Raw genomic sequence first — 20,714 nt, forward strand, 5'->3', positions numbered from 1 at the left:
TTGCTTGGGGCGGCAAAAATCCTAGAGCCCGCCCTGTCCTCTCCAAGGGTTGTAGCTGTCTGGAGGTGCCTGCCTGGCATGCCTTCCTCATTCACACCTCATTCATTCAACGGGGCAATTGATTACAAAGCCGGGGGGGGGGGGGGGGGGGGGGGTTTTTTTGGGGTTGGGGGGAGGGGGGAGGGGAGATATTATTCTACTTCTAGCAAAAAGACATTTTTCTTTTACCTTAATTATACTACCTTAGGGGCCCGCTATAACAAATTCAGGTTCAATGCTGCTGTTTCGGTGGGGCGGTGTTGGGGAAGGAGGGTTCAGGTGGCGCTGGGGGTGTGTGTGTTTTGGTGGCGCTGGGGGGGGGGTGTTTCCGTGGGGTGGGTGGCACTGGGGGGGGGGTTATGTTTGGGGGGGGGCTGGGTGGCACTGGGGGGTTTGGCGGCGCTCAGGGGGTTTCGGCCCTCAGCTATTTTCTTTGGAGTAATATGGCCCTCGCCGTTTTACGAGTTGTGCAGGCCTGCTGTACAGACACATAGTAAGAGACATTCCCTGCCTTAAGGAGTTTACAATCCATTCTAGACAATGGAAAGAGTGGGAGAGGAAACAGAAGCACAGAGAGTGAAGTGACTTGGACAAGGTCACCCACTGAGTCAATGGCAGAGCTAGAAATAGAATCCAGATCTTCCAAGTCTCAGGTTAGTGTCCTGTCTACTGGACTACACTGCCTCAGCAGGGACTTTTGTAGAATCCAGATTGGTGAAAACATATATTTTTCTCTTAGTCGTTGACAGGAATGGGTTCTGAGATGTGCCTAGCAACACTGGGGCAAGTTATTTCATGGCCTTAAGGTGTTCCTGTGTGAGCATTTATTTTATTTCCCCCCCTCACTTTAGACAGGTGGAGGCTAATTTCTGCCTTTGTCAGATGTGTCAGATTAAAATGGACAGCAAAATCTATCCATTCTACTATGCTGACCAGTTGGTTGCTTTTTTAAAAATACTAAAAAAGAGATTAAAAAATGAACCATACTTAATTTGCTGATTTGACTAATGTAAACAATCTAGGAAATGGTTAAATATTGTTGATTTGAAGATTTATTTGATCTTAATTATGTTCCAGATAGTGTAAGACATTTAGGGAAGTTGGTAGTGTTTATTTTATTGTTCTGCTGGTAGTTATTGTAAAGAGCATCCATGATTTTTTTTCTCTCCGTTTCTAGTGTTTGGTGATGTTTCAGTTTATTCTTGTTTCTGAAGAAAGTGAGTCTCTAATGATACTGTATATTTTATATATGGTCATAGTTCTATTGGTAGAGACAAGGTGAGTGAGGTAGGTGTTGTTTTTTTTGGTGGTTGTGTTTGTTTGTTTGTTTTTTTTTTTTTTTGGACTAACTTCTGTTAGAGAGAGAGACGTGCTTTTGAGCTTACATGGAGCTGCTCTTCAGGTTTTGGTACCCTCAGAAAAATTCAGAGAATATGAGGAGGGGAAGAGTCAGATTTCCCATTTTCTGGATTTGGGGAAGTAGGGTGTTCCCTCCTGTCTTTCCCCCCTCCCCCTCAAAAGTTCCATATTACAATAACCATTTCTCTGCCCAAGAACATAAGAATGGTCCTACTGGGTCAGACCAAAGGTCCATCTAGCCCAGTATCCTGTCTTCCGACAGTGGCCAGTGCCAGGTGCCCCAGAGGGAATGAACTGAACAGGTAATCATCAAGTGATCCATCCCCTGTTGCTCATTCCCAGCTTTTGATAAACAGAGGCTAGGGACACCATCCCTGCCCATCCTGGCTAGTAGCCATTATTGCACCTATCCTCCATGAATTTATCCAGTTCTTTTTTGAACCCTGTTATGGTCTTGGCCTTCACAACATCCTCTGGCAAGGAGTTCCTCAAGTTGACTGTGCGTTGTGTGAAGAAATACTTCCTTTTATTTGTTTTAAACCTGCTGCCTATTAATTTCATTTGGTGACCCCTAGTTCTTGTGTTATGAGAAGTAGTAAACAACACTTCCTTATCTACTTTCTCTACACCAATCATGATTTTATAGACCTCCATCATATCTTCCTTTAGCCGTCTCTTTTCCAAGCTGAAAAGTCCCAGTTTTATTAATCTCTCCTCATACGGAAGCTGTTCCATACCCCTAATTTTTGTTGCCCTTTTCTGAACTTTTCCAATTCCAATATATCTGTTTTGAGATGGGGTGACCACATCTGCACACAGTATTCAAGATGTGGGCTTGGATTTACATAGAGGCAACATGATATTTTCTGTCCTATTATCTATCCCTTTCTTAATTATTCCCAGCATTCTGTTTTGCTTTTTTGACTTCCGCTGCACATTGAGTGGATGTTTTCAGAGAACTATCTACAATGACTCCAAGATCTCTCTCTTGAGTGGTAACAGCTAACTTAGTCCCCATCATTTTATATGTATAGTTGGGATTATGCTTTCCAATGTGCATTACTTTGCGTTTATCAACATTAAATTTCATCTGCCATTTTATTGTCCAGTCACCCAGTTTTAAGAGATCCTTTTGTAGCTCTTTGCAGTCTGCCTGGTCTTAACTATCGCTAGTAATTTTGTATCATGTGCAAATTTTGCCATCTCACTGTTTACCCCTTTTCCCAGATCATTTATGAATATGTTGGATAGGACTGGACCCAGTACAGACCCCCGGGGACACCACTATTTACCTCTCTCCATTCTGAAAACTGACCATTTATACTACCCTTTGTTTCCTATCTTATAACTAGTTACCAATCCATGAGAGCACCTTCCCTCTTATTCCGTGGCAGCTTACTTTGCGTAAGAGTCTTTGGTGAGGGACCTTGTCAAAGGCTTTCTGAAAATCTAAGTACATTATATCCACTGGATCCCCGTGGTCCACATGCTTGTTGACCCCCTCAAAGAATTCTAGTAGATTGGTGAGGCATGATTTCCCTTTACTAAAACCATGTTGACGCTTCCTCAACAAATTATGTTCATCTATATGTCTGACAATATTGTTCTTTATTATATTTCAACCAGTTTGCCCGGTACTGAAGTCAAACTTACAGGCCTGTAATTGCCGGGATCACCTCTGGAGCCCTTTTAAAAAAATTGGCATCACATTAGCTATCCTCCAGTCATCTGGTACAGAAACTGATTTAAATGATAGGTTACAGACTACAGTTAGTAGTTCTGCAATTTCCTATTTGAGTTCCGTCAGAACTCTTGGGTGAATACCATCTGGTCCTGGTGACTTACTGCTGTTTAACTTATAAATTTGTTCCAAAACCTCCTCTAATGATACCTTAATCTGGACAGTTTCTCAGATCTGTCACCTAAAAAGAATGGCTCAGGTTTAGGAATCTCCTTCACATCGTCAGCCGTGAAGACCAATGCAAAGAATTCATTTAGTTTCTCCACAATGGCCTTATCGTCCTTGAGTGCTCCTTTGGGATCTTTATTGTTCAGTGGTCCCAAGGAGGCTGGATGTACAGTATCCTAAAGAGCAGAGGTTTTCAAACTGGGGGTCAGAACCCCTTAGGGGGTCACGAGGTTATTACATGGGGGGTTGAGAGCTGTCGGCCTCCACACCAAACCCAGCTTTGCTTCCAGAATTTATAATGGTATTAAATGTATAAAAAAGTGGTTTTAATTTATAAGGGGAGGTTGCACTCAGAGGCTTGCTATGTGAAAGTGATCAATAAAGCCACTATTCTCCTTCCTCAAGACCAGGAATGGGCAAACTACTGCCCGGGGGCCACATCCAGCCCTCCAGATGTCTTAATCCAGCCCTCGAGCTTCTGACGGGAAGTGGGGTTGGGGTCTTGCTGCACTCCACATGGCTCCCAGAAGCAGCGGCATGTCCCCCCCCCCCCACAGCTCCTACGCATAGGGGATGCCAGGGGGCTCCGCACACTGCTGCCAGCCAAAGCGCTGCCTCCGCAGTTCCCATTGGCCGAGAACCATATCCAGTGGGAATTGCAGGGGCAGCGCCTGTGAACAGGGCAGTGAGCAGGGCCGCCTGGCCGCACCTCTGGGTAGGAGTCGGAGGGGGGACATGCTGCTGTTTCTAGGAACTACTTGAGGTAAACGCCGCCCGGAGCTGTCCCCCTGCCCCAGTCCTGATCCCCTCCTGCCCTCTGAACCCCTCAGTCCCAGCCCAGAGCACCCTCCTGAACTCCCAACCCCTCATCCCCATCCACACCCCAGAGCCCGCACCACCACCCGGAGCCCTCCCACAACCCAACTCCCAATTTCGTGAGCATTCATGGCCCACCATACAATTGCCATGCCCATGTGTGGCCGTCGGGCCAAAATGTTTGCCTACCCCTGCTCAAGACCCACTTCTTTTATGATGCCGGGAAATAATTTTCAAACCAATGTTGGATGGGACAGTGAGAGACAGATGAGATTTTATTTATTGGGTTAAAAATAAAAAGCTAAATCTGGAGCCACTGAGTTGTGCACACCATCTATGTAATAATTTGCAATACTTAATGTCACTACTGTTAACCCCCTCTCCAGCTCTTCCTATCTATCCTACTATTTGTTCATACTGTGCGTCATGTTTCAAATTAGATTGGAAGCTCTTAGACCATGTATTTGTACAATGCCTAACACTGCAATCCCAATCGGGGCCTTTGAACATTACCACAGTACAAGGAATAATTAATAACCTATATAAATCTTAGATAGAGTCCATCTGGCCTAAAGCCTAGTAGTAATGTTCTGCAGCATAATAAGAGAGCCCTGGGATTGGCTCTTGGTCTCAGTTTTGGGAAGTGCTGTGGAAGCAACATTCATAGATTCATAGACTCTAGGACTGGAAGGGACCTTGAGAGGTCATCGAGTCCAGTCCCCTGCCCTCATGTCAGGACCAAATACTGTCTAGACCATCCCTGATAGACATTTATCTAACCTACTCTTAAATATCTCCAGAGATGGAGATTCCACAACCTCCCTAGGCAGTTTATTCCAATGTTTAACCACCCTGACAGGAACTTTTTCCTAATGTTCAACCTAAACCTCCCTTGCTGCAATTTAAGCCCATTGCTTCTTGTTCTATCTTTAGAGGCTAAGATGAACAAGTTTTCTCCCACCTCCTTATGACACCCTTTTAGATACCTGAAAGCTGCTATCATGTCCCCTCTCAGTCTTCTCTTTTCCAAACTAAACAAACCCTGTTCTTTCAGCCTTCCTTCCTAGGTCATGTTCTCTAGACCTTTAATCATTCTTGTTGCTCTTCTCTGGACCCTCTTCAATTTCTCCACATCTTTCTTGAAATGCGGTGCCCAGAACTGGACACAGTACTCCAGCTGAGGCCTAACCAGCACAGAGTAGAGCTGAAGAATGACTTCTTGTGTCTTGCTTACAACACACCTGTTAATGCATCCCGGAATCACGTTTGCTTTTTTTTGCAACAGCATCACACTGTTGACTCATATTTAGCTTATGGTCCACTATAACCCCTAGATCTCTTTCTGCCATACTCCTTCCTAGACAGTCTCTTCCCATTCTGTATGTGTGAAACTGATTGTTCCTTCCTAAGTGGAGCACTTTGCATTTTTCTTTATTAAACTTCATCCTGTTTACCTCAGACCATTTCTCCAATTTGTCCAGATCATTTTGAATTTTGACCCTATCCTCCAAAGCAGTTGCAATCTCTCCCAGCGTGGCGTCATCCGCAAACTTAATAAGCGTACTTTCTATGCCAATATCTAAGTCAGGGGTTGGCAACCTTTCAGAAGTGGTGTGCCGAGTCTTCATTTATTCACTCTAATTTAAGGTTTCGCGTGCCAGGAATACATTTTAACGTTTTTAGGAGGTCTCTTTCTATAAGTCTGTAATATATAACTAAACTATTGTTGTATGTAAAGTAAATAAGGTTTTTAAAATGTTTAAGAAGCTTCATTTCAAATTAAATTAAAATGCAGGGCCCCCCGGACTGGTGGCCAGGACCCAGGCAGTGTGAGTGCCACTGAAAATCAGCTCGCGTGCCGCCTTCGGCACGCGTGCCATAGGTTGCCTACCCCGATCTAAGTCGTTGATGAAGATATTGAACAGAGCCGGTCCCAAAACAGACCCCTGCGGAACCCCACTCATTATACCTTTCCAGCAGGATTGGGAACCATTAATAACTACTCCCTGAGTATGGTTATCCAGCCAGTTATGCACCCACCTTATAGTAGCCCCATTTAAGTTGTATTTGCCTAGTTTATCGATAAGAATATCATGTGAGACCGTATCAAATGCCTTACTAAAGTCTAGGTATACCACATCCACCGCTTCTCCCTTATCCACAAGACTCGTTATCCTATCAAAGAAAGCTATCAGATTAGTTTGACATGATTTGTTCTTTACAAATCCATGCTGGCTATTCCCTATCACCTTACCACCTTCCAAGTGTTTGCAGATGATTTCCTTAATTATTTGCTCCATTATCTTCCCTGGCACGGAAGTTAAACTAACTGGTGTGTAGTTTCCTGGATTGTTTTTATTTTCCTTTTTGTAGATGGGCACTATGTTTGCCCTTTTCCAGTCTTCTGGAATCTCTCCTGTCTCCCATGATTTTCCAAAGGTAATAGCTAGAGGCTCAGATACCTCCTTTGTAAGCTCCTTGAGCATTCTAGGATGCATTTCATCAGGCCCTGGTGACTTGCAGGCATCTAACTTTTCTAAGAGATTTTTAACTTGTTCTTTTTTTATTTTCTCTTCTAAACCTACCCCCTTCCCATTAGCATTCACTATGTTAGGCATTCCTTCAGACTTCTCGGTGAAGACCGAAACAAAGAAGTCATTAAGCATCTCTGCCATTTCCAAGTTTCCTGTTACTGTTTCTCCCTCTTCACTGAGCAGTGGGCCTACCCTGTCTTTGGTCTTCCTCTTGCTTCTAATGTATTGATAAAAAGTCTTCTTGTTTCCCTTTATTCCTGTAGCTAGTTTGAGCTCATTTTGTGCCTTTGCCTTTCTAATCTTGCCCCTACATTCCTGTGCTGTTTGCCTATATTCATCCTTTGTAATTTGTCCTAATTTCCATTTTTTTATATGACTCCTTTTTAGATCATGCAAGATCTCGTGGTTAAGCCAAGGTGGTCTTTTGCCACATTTTCTATCTTTCCTACCCAGCGGAATAGCTTGCTTTTGGGCCCTTAATAGTGTCCCTTTGAAAAACTGCCAACTCTCCTCAGTCGTTTTTCCCCTCAGTCTTGATTCCCATGGGACCTTACCTATCAGCTCTCTGAGCTTACCAGAATCCGCCTTCCTGAAATCCATTGTCTCTATTTTGCTGTACTCCCTTCTACCCTTCCTTAGAATTGTGAACTCTATGATTTCATGATCATTTTCACCCAAGCTACCTTCCACTTTCAAATTCTCAACAAGTTCCTCCATATTTGTTAAAATCAAATCTAGAACAGCTTCCCCCCAGTAGTTTTTTCAACCTTCTGAAATAAAAAGTTGTCTGTAATGCAGTCCAACAACTTATTGGATAGTCTGTGCCCCGCTGTGTTATTTTCCTAACATATATCTGGATAGTTGAAGTCCCCCATCACCACCAGATCTTGGGCTTTGGATGATTTTGTTAGTTGTTTAAAAAAAGCCTCATCCACTTCTTCCACCTGGTTAGGTGGCCTGTAGTAGACCCCTAGCATGACATCACCCTTGCTTTTTACCCCTTTTAGCCTAACCCAGAGACTCTCAACACCTCCGTCTCCTATGTCCATCTCCATCTCAGTCCAAGTGTGTACATTTTTAATATACAAGGCAACACCTCCTCCCTTTTTCCCTTGTCTATCCTTCCTGAGCAAGCTGCACCCATCCACACCAACATTCCAATCGTGTATTATCCCACCAAGTTTTGGTGATGCCAACAATGTCATAGTTGTACTTATTTATTAGCACTTCCAGTTCTTCCTGCTTATTACCCATACTTCTCGCATTTGTATATAGGCATCTAAGATCCTGATTTAATCTTGCCTCCCAGTTTTGCCCTGACCTTCCTTTCTCTCTGCCATTATATCCCTCGCTCCCTCCTATTTCCGACCTATCTCCCAGGTCTCCATGTTCTCCACTTACCTGTGGGCTTTGCTCACCTGTCCCCGTCAAACCTAGTTTAAAGCCCTCCTCACTAGGTTAGCCAGTCTGTGTCAGAGCTCTTTGTATGGAGAGAGAGCTAATCTCTTGCACTAATTAATAGTGACTCCTTTATTTAAACCATGTTTGCTGGAGCAATTTTAAACATGACTCAAAACCACTTCGAGGCTAAAATTGTAGTTTAGCTGGCCTTTGGCTGTCTTTACCCTAGACTTAAAATTGTCCGTTGTTGGCATGATACAACTCCACCATTGATAGAAACAGTGGGAGCACTAGTGTGGATCAGCCCCCCAGGCCTGGCATTTTTAACCACTATGTCTTCTAGACTTGCTCTGAACAGTGGCTGCAACTGACAGCCTATCTGTACTAGCGCTCCCACCAGTGGTAGTAATGGAAATTTGTTATTATTTAGTTTTATTACAGAAGAGCCTAGAAGCCCCAACTAAGAATGTGATCTCATTGTGTTAGGTGCTGTATGTATGCATAGTAAAACGTAGTCTCTGCCCAAAGGCTTACAATCTAAATAGAAAAGGCAGACAAAATGGGGTAGAAAAGAATTGTTATTTGAGAAGAAAAAAGTCTAAGTGTAGACAAAGCCTCGATGGATGGGGCTATCCATGTTCTTCTTCGAGTGATTGCTCATGTGTATTCCACAATAGGTGTGCGTGCTCGCCATGTGCACCGGTGCTGGAAGTTTTTCCCCTAGCAGTACCCCTAGGGGGGTGCCCCAAGTGACCCGTGGAGTTGCACTTCTATGGCACGGTATAAGGGGTGCTGTGCGCTCCCCCTACCCTCAGTTCCTACTTGCCGCCAGTGAAGGTGCATTGGAACTGCTCTGCTCCAGCTTGTCTGCAGCTTTCCTCTAGAACACTTGTTCATTTGTAGTAGTAGTACCTGTAGTTGAAGTAGTTTAAATTAGTGTTAGTTTAGTTTAGTGCGCCCGGGTTGGGGCATGCCCCATGCCCCGGGCTTTAAGTCGTGCAACACTTTTGCAGGCGGCCAGTGCCAGTGAGTGACCTGCATGCGGACTGTTTACGCTGTCTGGGGTAAACCCATCTCAGTGATCGATGCAAGATTTGCAGATCTTTCAAGCCACGGACCAAGAAAGAAAGACATTCGGCTCCGAGCCATTCTGATGGAGTTGGTGTTGACCCTGACTCTGGTGCAGCTCCGAGTCAGCACCAGGTACCACGGCGTCGGTGCGCGGCAACCCTTCGGTGCCTTCCACCAGTTGGCATCGCTCCCCATCCGCGGGGCATGCCAAGAAGGCTAAGAAGAGGTCTTCTCTACCGAGGCACCAGAGCAAGACGGGGGGAGAGACTAGACCCACATTGGGCAGCTCTCGGTCCCCGTCGGCCTCCAGGCCTCTGACTCAGGTTGAATGGAGTAGCCCGGACCAATTGGCGCAGGCTTCCCCAAGTGTCCGGGTGCCCTCCATGGCAGAGGCCCTGCAAGTGGCCCAGAACATTATGTCCCTGCCAGTACCAGGGGCTCTGCCACCGTTGGCTCCCCAGTCCAGAGGCAAGCCACCGCTTGGATTGCCGCAGTCGCCTCCTGGTCAGTACCGTTTGCGGTCGAGGGAATGTTCCCGACACCATTCGCTGCTCGGTGACCATCCCGTGCATAGTCCACGCCGGTCACCATCGACTCCCTCCGCCCCTCCCCCCCAGGTTGTCTGACTGGGTTCGGACTGACCGGGGTTCCAGGCACCACTCCGCCTCAAGGGACCGAAGACCTCGTGAAGAGAGTGGGCCCCATTGAGACAGACGGCAGCGGAGATCCTTGTCTTTGAGAGGTTACCGTAGCCCGTCGCAATACGGCCGTCGACGCCATTCTCATTTGTCGTCTCTCTCCAGGACCCCGCCATGGCACCGCTTCCGCAGTCCCGGGCATTGATTGCCGGTGCCTCGCCATTGCGGATCTGCCTGCTGGAGCCGATCGCGGAGCACTGCTACCGGCAGTACCGGGGACTGGTACGCTGCCCTCGATCTGCAGGACACGTACTTCCACATTCATATATTCGAGGGGCACAGGCGCTTCCTCCATTTCACGGTTGGACAGGAGCACTACCAATTTACAGTCCTCTCGTTTGGCCTGTCCACTGCTCTCAGGGTATTCACAAAGTGCATGTCTGTGGTGGTGGCCTACCTCAGACGTCATGGGGTCCAGATCTTCCCCATCTGGATGACTGGCTGGTCAAGGGCAGCTCCCGGTCGCAGGTGCAGGATCACGTGGTGCTCCTCCTGTCCACGTGCGCCACCCTGGGCCTGTTGGTAAATGACACCAACTCCACGTTAGTCGCAATACAGTGCATAGAGTTTATTGGGGCAGTCTTGGACTGGGCCAGGGCCTCCCTCCCACGGGACAGATTCGAGACGCTGAAAGGGCTCATCGACACATTCACAAAGTTTCCCGTGACGACAGCCAGAGCGCGTCTCCAGCTCCTGGGTCACATGTCAGCGGGCACATATGTGGTTCACCATGCCAGACAAAGGATGAGGCCCCGCCAACTCTGGTTGGCCTCGGTGTTCTCCCAGGCTCGAGACAGGATGGACAAGGTCCTCACTGTGCCCGAGCCGATGATAGTCTCCCCACAATGGTGGTCCTCCCTGGGGAACATGCTCCATGGGGTCCTGTTCAGGGGCAGGCCCCCGTTGGTGGAGCTGGTGCCTGACCCATCAGACTTGGGGTGGGGAGCCCATGTGAGAGATGTTCAGACCCAAGGTCTGTCGTCTGCGCAGGACCTTTCCCTGAGTATGAATGTCAAGGAACTCAGGGTGGTCCGGCTGGCGTGGATGGCCTTCCGCTTGTGCCTGGAGGGCAGAATGGTCCGGGTTCTCACAGACAACACAGCCTCAATGTTTTACATCAACAGGCAAGGCGGGGCCCGCTCCTCTGCCAGGAAGCCCTCAGGCTGTGGGACTTCTGTATAGCCCACGATATTTGCCTACAGGCCTATCACCTACCAGACACCCAGAACTCGCGGGCGGATCGCCAGAACCGAGACTTCTCCTCTCAGCACGAGTGGTCTCTATACCCAGAGGTGATGCACAGACTTTTCCCCAGATGGACCTGTTCGTGACTCGGCAGAACTGCCGGTGTCCCCGGTTCTGCTCCGGGGTGGCTGGGAGTGGGCGCTATCTCCGATGCTTTCCTCTTATCCTGATCAGGCCACCTTCTCTATGCCTTCCCCCCCCGATCCCGCTGATAGTTAAGGTCCTGGAAAAGATAAAGACCGACGGGGCCCGGGTCCTCCTGATTGCCCCGGCGTGGCCCAGGCAACATTGGTACGGGACCCTCACAAGCCTGGTGGTCGATCTGCCGTGGCCATTGCCGTTCCACCTGGACCTGCTTTCCCAGGACCAGGGCTGCCTCCTCCACCCCAGCCTAGCTGCACTCCACCTCACGGGATGGCTGCTTAATGGTTAGGCCAGGAGGAAAGGACGTGCTCGGAAGGGGTTTCAGCATGTCCTCTTGGAAAGCAGGCGACCCTCCACGCATCGAGCCTACTTGGCAAAGTGGTCTCGGTTTTCCCAATGGGCGGCTGAGTGGGACGTTTCTCCCATGGCTGCCCCAATCCAGTTCATTTTAGACTATCTCCTTCATCTTAGAGCCCAAGGCCTTGTGTCCTCGTCTATCAAGGTGCACTTGGCAGCCATATCAGTCTTCCACCTGCTAGTGCAGGGGCACGCAGTATTCTCCCATGCTATGACTGGCTGATTCCTTAAGGGATTGGATCATCTCTTCCCGTACATTAGACCCCCAGTCCTGCAATGGGACCTGAACTTGGTGTTGGCCCGGTTGACGGGTCCCCCTTTGAGCTATTAGCTACATGATGCTGGTCACATCTCTTGTGGAAGGTAGCCTTCCTGGTGGCGATCACATCTGCTAGATGAGTCTCGGAACTCAGGGCCCTGACCTCTGAGCCCCCGTACACGGTGTTCCATAAGAATCATAGAATATCAGGGTTGGAAGGGACCTCAAGAGGTCATCTAGTCCAACCCCCTGCTCAAAGCAGGACCAATTCCCAACTAAATCATCCCAGCCAGGGCTTTGTCAAGCCGGGCCTTAAAAACCTCCAAGGAAGGAGACTCCACCACCTCCCTAGGATAAGGATAAGGTCCAGCTCTGCCCACATCCTTCGTTCCTCCTAAAGGTGGTCTCCGCCTACCACATGGGTCAGGACACTTTCCTGCCAGTTCTCTGCCCCAAGCCCTATGTGTCCAGTGAGGAGCACCGCCTCCACACGCTGGACGTGGGAAGGGCTCTGGCCTTTTACCTGGAGCGGACTAAGCCATTCAGGAAGTCTTCGCAGCTGTTCATCGCTTCGGCCGAACGCATGATGGGTCAGCCAATCTCCACTCGGTGGCTCTTCAACTGTACACCTCATGTATCCGTACTGTTATGACCTGGCAGGAATCCCTCTGCCGTCAATTGTGAGGGCACACTCAACTAGGGTGCAAGCCTCGTCGCCTGCCTTTTTAGCCCATGTCTCCATTCAGGACATTTGCAGGGCTGCCCCATGGTCTTCAGTTCACATGTTCACCTCGCATTATGTGATCGTCTCCCAGATCAGGGAAGACGCCGGGTTCGGCAGGGCTGTGCGCCATCCTGAGAGTTTGTGAACTCCTACCCATCTCCAACAGATATAGCTTGGAATCACCTATTGTGGAATACAAATGAGCAATCACTCGAAGAAGAAGAGACAGTTACCTTTTCTGTAACTGGTGTTCTTCGAGATGTGTTGCTCATGTCTATTCCACATCCCGCCATCCTTCCCCTCTGTCGGAGTTGTCTGACCACAAGGTGGGGGGAGTGCGCAGCGCCCCTTATACCGCACCATAGAGGCGCCACTCCAGGGGTTGCTACGGGCGCGCCCCTATGGCTACTGCTGGTGGAAAACTTCTGGCTCCAGTACATGTGGCAAGTACACACACCTATTGTGGAACAGACATGAGCAACACATCTTGAAGAACACCAGTTACGGAAAAGGTAACTGTCTTTTACTATTTTTTTTTTTTAAATAAATATAATTGCATCCTGGCCTATGCCAGTGGTTAAAACTAGGTCAGGGCTCAATGTGGCTGGAGCATGGAGGAGTTCTAAAAGGCAGTTTCATCTAGTCCTTCCTGGTTAAAAGGAAATTGGCTATAGATCTAAAGAGAGAAGGATGGGAGGATAAATCAGGATAGAAGGGGGGAGATCCCTATGATTGCAGATGTCTCCATGTGAAAAATAACAAGAATCTACAATACAAATAGGATGTGAAAAAATAAATTCTTATTTTTTTCATTTGTTTTTAAACACTTATTTAAGATGTCTTGTAAACTGAATTGTTGAACTATGTATTGTCCCTGATCTTCGTAACTAGCACTCTACTGTATTTTATTTGACTCTATAAGAGAAATCTTTGTGACAGTTATGTGCGTGCAAGCAACTGTGAGTTTTCCCAACACTTCAAAAACATTTTTGATGTTTTTCTGTCTTAGACTGAGACCGTATCGCTTTGGTGGGATACAGATAATCATGTGTAAGTTATAAGTTTGTAAATATAAAAATTTGAAATCTAAAAAATACTTATTTTAAGAGACAAAGTTATTAGGATTTAAATCTGTCTCTTTTTGAAAATACAAACAACAAAGATTGGAAAACATGCTTCATATAAAAACCCTGTACATCTGGCATTATTTACAAATCACAGCTATATTGTATTGGTCATCACTTACAGTCCCCATGATATATACATGATTGTTTTAAATCCTTTTGTTTTGTAGATGACTTTGATGAATTCATGTTGAGTAATAATGATGTTGTGCTCAGAAGTATTGCTGAAGATCTTCGGAATTGCTTACCCATTGAGGCAATGCTTAACTCGGAACATCTAGCAATTAAAAAAGTAAGCTTGTCATTCTGGTCTCTCTCTGCTGCACCACAGAATTCACTCGGAGATTATAATAGTAATACTGATGGAAATATGGTCTATTGGTTAGGGCATTGGAATGGGATTTGGGAGACCTGGGTTCTGTTCCCAACTCTGCCACTGCTTTGTTGTGTGACCTTGGGAAAATCACTTCACTTCAGTGTGCCTCTGTTAAATACTTTGATTGTAAGTTATTTAGGGCAGGGCCTGTCTTTTATTACATGCATGTAGAGTGCCCAGCAAAATGCAGCTAGCCTAGTTATGGGATATAGTGCCTGGCTGGCATGATGATTCCTATTTGGGTCCTCTAGGCACTATTACAGTATGAACGTGAAATAAGAAAACTGAAAAGATCGGGCCAGTGGTGTGGTGGCATACAGTACAGGAGATTCAAGTTTGGCTTCCAGTTCCTTGTTTCCTGAGATGTTAGGGACTGAAAGAGGCAGGATGCTCAGCTCATGTGTATTTGGGAGTGGAGAAAAGTAGCATCTTTTCTACTTAGGCACTTCTGTTCATTCCAGGAACAGAATTAATACATTCCCAGAGGAGCGGCATGTAGTTCTTAACTGGAAAAATGGATTGGCCCTGTACACCAGTGCTTTGAGGGGAGGAAAGAGGAGATAGAGGGATGTTTGAGGAACACACCCCCTTCAGATAATAAGGCAAACACAATAACATCCATCTGATTGAAAATTGTACATGCATTAATCAATGGTGTTTCTGATTCTGAAATATTAAACATGAAAAGATGTATTTCTTTAGACAGTTAAAGTTGTAAGAGAAGTAGCATTACCCTAGTGTGCTTCTGGGGTGAGTAATGAGGGATTCAGCTCCCCATCCCCTAAATGTAAGTCACCTCTTCCTTTGCCCAAATTGTAAAGGAAAGAGGGAATGTGTCCCTTCCCTAGCCTATAACCTTTACTTATCTCTTGGACACCAAAAGCCCCAACTGTCCCTTGCCCAGCTGGTCAAACCTCCAGCTTTTCCTTGACAACTTCTACAAAGCAGTTGCTTGTCAGTTGAATATTGAAGGCTAAGTCTACACACAAGAATTGCATTTATTTAATCAAATAGATTTTAAATAAATCTGTGCAACCCCTATTGGGTGGGACCTTCTCTTAAATCAGTTTGTGTGACTTAAATCAATTTAGCTTAATTTGGTTAGACCAGCTCCACATTTTGGAGAAATATATATTAAATTTAGTATTAAAATACATAAATTACACAAATGCTAGTAGACTGATTGGACTGAACCTTGGGGGAAGGTGGAGAGTGCGTGAGGAAGTAGTGTACATAATTCCAGGACATGTGATCTGTAATTTATGTCTAACGCATTGCATAGGACACAGTCTGGACCTTTGGGTTTTGTTTAAAACAACCAAATCACTGTATAAGTGAAATAGAGATTTGCCTGTGATTTTCTTAGATTTCATCTTCTTTTTCAGATACTTGAGCAGCCAGAGCCGACAGTTCATGTTGATGCATTCCTTTATGATGATGATGATATTATTGATTCATTGTGTGAGAAGGGAAAAATGAGTAGAAACTACTGTGTAGTGTGTGGCTCACACAAGACCGCACCTTTAGGTAAGTACCATGTTGTGAGTGCACAAGCATATGCTGGCTGATTTGTGAATATACAATAGATGTAGCTATTTTATATTTGTTAAAAATAGTCATGCAGTAGCTCAGCTGAGCAACAGACCATCCAGCTGATTGAGGACTTTGGGCAAGTCTACCCTAGGAGTGCTTTACCAATATAGGTACACCGTCATGCTATACCAGCAAAGTGCACCTAGAGTGAAAGCTGTTTTTACTTGCAAAACTCAGCACTTTTGCCAGTGTAGCTTTTTCCAGCACTCCCCCACCCCAAAGCAAAATAACCTAAACTGGCAAAAGCACAGCTTTGCTGGTATAACTGTGGCTATACTAGGGGCTTTTGCCGGTATAGCTATGTCGGTCAAGGATCATGCATCCTCACACCCCTACTGACTTAGCTATTTTATGAGAAGTCTATAGTGTAGACCTGGCCTTTGTCTTTCCAAACTGGCATAGTCATCAGGCCAAATTATTCCCCACACTCTGCATGGGGGAGAGTACAAGAAGCCTCCTGCACACAAGGGCCAAACACACTTGCACATTTGCATGAGTGACACTAACCAGCCACAAAGGGGGCAGGAAGGAGACAGGGTTATGGACCGCTGAAGAGGAAAGTGCATACAGCAGTGTCAAAAGAGATGACAGTGGCCTCCTCCACCTTCATATGTAGGAACATTAGGAGGAACAGTGCTTCTGAGAGCTGCTCTTTGGCCTGGTGCAGCTCTTTGCTACCCCAAAGCAGAGCAGGGCCTTTAAAATGCAAGACATAAATATTTTATTACAGTAACATTCAGTGTTCTAAAAGCTAGATGTTCCAATTTAAACTATTTACAGACTTTTTTGTGAACAGATATATTGTTACATTGAAATCTAAGATGCTGTATTCAGTTGTAATACTCTGAATCATTCACTGCCATTAATGTATAGTAATATTTCCAGGTAAATAATTAATAGAGCTGGGTGGAGAAAGGTAATTCTGTTTCTCAGAGGATTTCAGTGTTTCAGAATTTGGTTTTGTTGCAATTCAGGCTGAAAACCTAAATTTTAAAAAATGTCCCCAAAAGGAAATGGAGCACTGATGCCAAAGCAGTCCGGCGGTGCACTGAGGAGCTGGGCGAGTGAGCTGGCAGGAAAGCAGGCAGGGGTCCATCAGGACCCCTTTCTGGATTCCCTGAAACATTGTCAAAGTCAGACTGTCTCCATGGAACATTATGAGTTTGACAAATCAGTAAATTCCAATGAAAAAATATTTTGTTTGAGTTTTTCCAACCAGCTCTAATAATTATAGTTAACTTCTCTATAATAGAGGAATGATGCTGATTCAACTAAAGTTAATCTAGTGACAAAGGCCCGGTCTACATTAAAAAGTTAGGTAGACCCAGCTACTTCACTCAGGGGTGTGAAAAATCCACACCCCTGGGTGACATAGTTCAGCCAACCTACCCCCGATGTACACAATGCTAGGCCGACAGAAGAAGTCTTCCATTGACCAGGCTACTACCTCTCAGAGAGGTGGATTACCTACGCTTATGGGAGAGCCTCATCCATTGGCGTAGGTGGTACCTATCCTGAAGCACTGCAGCAATGCAGCTGCAACACTGCAGCTGTGCTGCTGTAGTGTTTCAAATGTTGACAAGTTCTAAGTCATAGCACAGGACACTGCAGACTCAGATGGTTGGTGGAGCCCTATAATAAAAAAATGTCTAGGAAATAAGAATTAAAATATAGTAGAAGAGGAGAGCCGTGTCAGAGTAGGGTTAAGCTCTGCTGAATATTTTGCACTGATGAATGTTGCCCATGTAACACATTTGTTCTGTTCTGCTTTTATTTCTCAGAGTTTATTTCTCATTCCTTTTCCCTCATGGAACTGAAGTTTCTTTATCAGTATGCATTGCCTGACCTGACAGGAAAGATTCTGGTTGACGTTGGCTCCAGGCTTGGTGCAGTGCTATTTGGGGTAAAATCCAGCATGGGAATTCATATTCTGTTTCTGTGCCATACTTTTCCCTTCTCCAGTTGGCAGCTTTCATTGTTCCATACTTCATCTGAGGGGACAGATCAACAAATAGCCATCTATAGCATGAAGCATCCAGCCAGTAAGAGGTGTTCTACTCTTGTACACTCAGTTCTCCTTCTGCTTCTCACAGAGACGAAAACACTGTTGATCTCACTTATTGACTTGCCTCCACAAACAATCAGAATCTGTTGTCCAACAGTGTAGCATTTTGCTGTCGCACACCCTGGCTGCTCTTTAGTTTGTTACTGCTCAGTCTCGCATTGCTAAATTAATGTTTTCTTTCCTGTTCTGGCCAAGCATTCTGCTGAGTTTTGGTAAATCCCATCGTGAAGCGGGAAACTCTTAAATTTCACTGAGATGCTTTGGATATGAATTTGTCTCCTAGCTCAGTGTTTCTTGACTGTTTTGATACCAGGGACTGGCTTGCTGCCTTCCTAAACTGTGTCAGGGAAATCTCAGGGACCAGTGCCAGTCCATGTACTAGTCGTTGAGAAACACTACCTAGCTAACGCTTAAAGCATTTTGTCCTATCAAATACTTTATCAGGAAGCTCAAGTGTAATTTCAGATTGCTGTTGGCATGATTGGTACACTGCATGGCCAACAGCAGCACAATACATATATGGGTGCAAATTATATCAGTTAATAAAAAATTCTTAACAAAGTCAGTGGCTTCAATAGGGGCCTGATCTTGGAGACACTTGAACATGTAACTTTACTCCTCTGAATAATCCAGTTTGGGATTAATCATATGAGTAAAGTTATTCCCACATGTGAATGTTTGCAGGATTGGGTCCTTAAATGTTAACATTTTGTTGTCAGTTATTGGATTTATTTTGAAGTTATGGAACACTTGTACTGTTATAATGAAAGAGAGCCTCAAGATAAAGCAGCAATATAATTAAAAGAGAGGTTCTCTTTTTCATCATATTCTTGGCTTGTATTTCAGAAGTGGCAATTTGCCATGTTTTATCTGCACAGGTTGCCTTTCTAGCCAGAGGGTTGAAGGGCTTCAGAAAGCTCTTAATAATCAAGTTGCAGTATATTGACATCTGTAACATAGTATGTTTGTCATACTTTTTTTTTTAAACTTTCCTATGCTAGCTAAGTGTAATTATAGTGTTCATTGTAGATAAAATTGTAGTTAAAGTTACAACATTTTACTCATTATAGGCTGATTTTTTCTGGCATTCATACTTTCTCAAAAATTCTCCTTTTGGACAGAAACTTTCCATGATTGGTCTGAGCCCAAAGGCAAATTACTTTAGAATAATGTTTAAAAAATTTAATTCCACCATTTTTGAGGTATTGGTAAAATATAAATTATGATTTACATTTTTTACATTTAAAAAAAATACTGCATCTATAAGTAGCATTGTTCAGTCTAGGAGGAAAATCCTTTTGTGAGCTCTTCCATCCCATTATAGTTGCAAATTGGACTTTCACATACCACTGTGTGGAGTGAACTCCCGATTCATACAGGGGTGTGTGTGTGTGTGTGTGTGTTGGATATTTCTGTTGCATTCTGTTCTACAAAAGAAAACAAACCGATAAATATATAAATAAAAGAATCCCAACACAATCTTTGTGTGTTAATTCCACCCCCCCCTCCTCTTTCAGTTTATTTTTATAATTCGGTTTGTGCTAACTTTAGTTTTTCCCCCATTCCCTTAAGCAGTTTCTATGTATCTACCAGTAGAAGTGGAGCCGGAGTTGTTGCTTGCTTTCCTTTCTTATCTTGGCCTATCAGCTCACATCTGTTTTTTCATGGTAATATTCATAAACCATTTACTGTAATTGCCAAAAAGAGGGTCTTAACCCTGGAAAAATATGTAGTTCACTCTAGTGCATTTCCGACCATTCTATTTTAAAACGAATTAACAATTTTTTAACAACCCCTCCAATACACTTTTTTTTTTAACCTGCCTCTAATCATAACCTTTGTTTTTCACTTTATAATGTTTAGTTTTTCCACTTTAAGTTAGAATAAGTCATTTTATAGGCACCTCAATTATTACATTTCCTCTCCTTATTTCAGGGCTATCTTTACAGCTCAGCATCCCAACTATATGGAGTGGAAATGAATTCAGACTTTTGCCAGTTGCAAGAAATGATAATCACAAAATACCAATTTACAGACAGAGTAAAGGTGACTAAATACATTTTATAGTGTGTATATTTTTTAACCAACTGTATAATAGATTAATTAATTCTATTCCAATGAGAGAGGCTGGTAAAATCAGTGTTGTTCTAAAGATAAATCTGTACTTTGTTGGTTTGATTTTAAACAAAACAAAAAAAGTTAATGTACATTAAAATTGAGAAGAGATTTAAAAAGTTCTTTTTTAAAATATAGTAATATTTGATTCATTCAGCCTTTTATCTTAGTATGGGTCAATCTCTCAGCTGACCCCAAACAAGTACATACTAGTCTCATTAAAATCAATAGAAGTTCTACTGCTGTTTCACTGTTTGTTGAAATAGGATTAAGCCAGTATATTAAATGTTTATATCTAGAATGGTAAGAAAAACAAGAGGCATCTGGGGTTTCCATATTTTTTTAAGAATAGCAAAGATACTGTCAAGGATTTGCATTTGAGTAGACGCTAAGGTCTGCAGGCTGCCAACGCTGGATGTTGTATTTCTTTATTAGTTTCTTTGGAACTGAGAATTTCAGTTCACATTAGTGCATATGTGTGTCAGAAAAAACAAGAAATGTTCCAAACAAACTCAAACCATTAATATACAGAGATGTTGTTTTCATAATGAGAACAGTCCCTTTTTGGGAATGTCTTCGCCCATGGAAAAGGTCTTGTGGCCAAAGGCAATAAATAAAACACATTAAGTGAAATCCTGGCCCCATTGAAATGAGTGGCAAAACTCCCAGGGTATGTCTATACTGCAGCTGGGAGTGAGGTGAGTCTATCTTGGGTGGCTAGCCTGAGCCTTTGCTAGTGCTGCGGCGTCCACACTGCTATTTTTTTTTTTTTTTCACTAGCTTGAGCCCCGCTGGGATGAGTCTGTTTACTTGGGCTGTGAGCTTGCTCCTAGCTGCAGTGTAAACAAGGCTTCTGATGTGTCTGAAATATATCAGTGAAATACG

General features: G+C 44.5%; 1 protein-coding gene across 1 annotated transcript in view; it reads left to right on the top strand.

Annotated features, from left to right (window-relative positions):
- The window catches only part of LOC117876443, a 73,755-nt gene that overhangs the window by 17,454 nt on the left and 35,587 nt on the right, over nt 1-20,714 (top strand). Inside the window, exons 2-6 of the mRNA XM_034768641.1 lie at nt 13,566-13,606; nt 13,851-13,972; nt 15,442-15,583; nt 17,431-17,552; nt 19,650-19,760. Coding sequence (XP_034624532.1) covers nt 13,603-13,606; nt 13,851-13,972; nt 15,442-15,583; nt 17,431-17,552; nt 19,650-19,760 — 501 coding nt within the window. The 5' untranslated portion in view covers nt 13,566-13,602. The remainder of the gene's footprint in view (nt 1-13,565; nt 13,607-13,850; nt 13,973-15,441; nt 15,584-17,430; nt 17,553-19,649; nt 19,761-20,714) is intronic.

This window comes from Trachemys scripta, chromosome 4, assembly GCF_013100865.1.
Source record: "Trachemys scripta elegans isolate TJP31775 chromosome 4, CAS_Tse_1.0, whole genome shotgun sequence".
Taxonomy (NCBI): Eukaryota; Metazoa; Chordata; order Testudines; family Emydidae; genus Trachemys; species Trachemys scripta.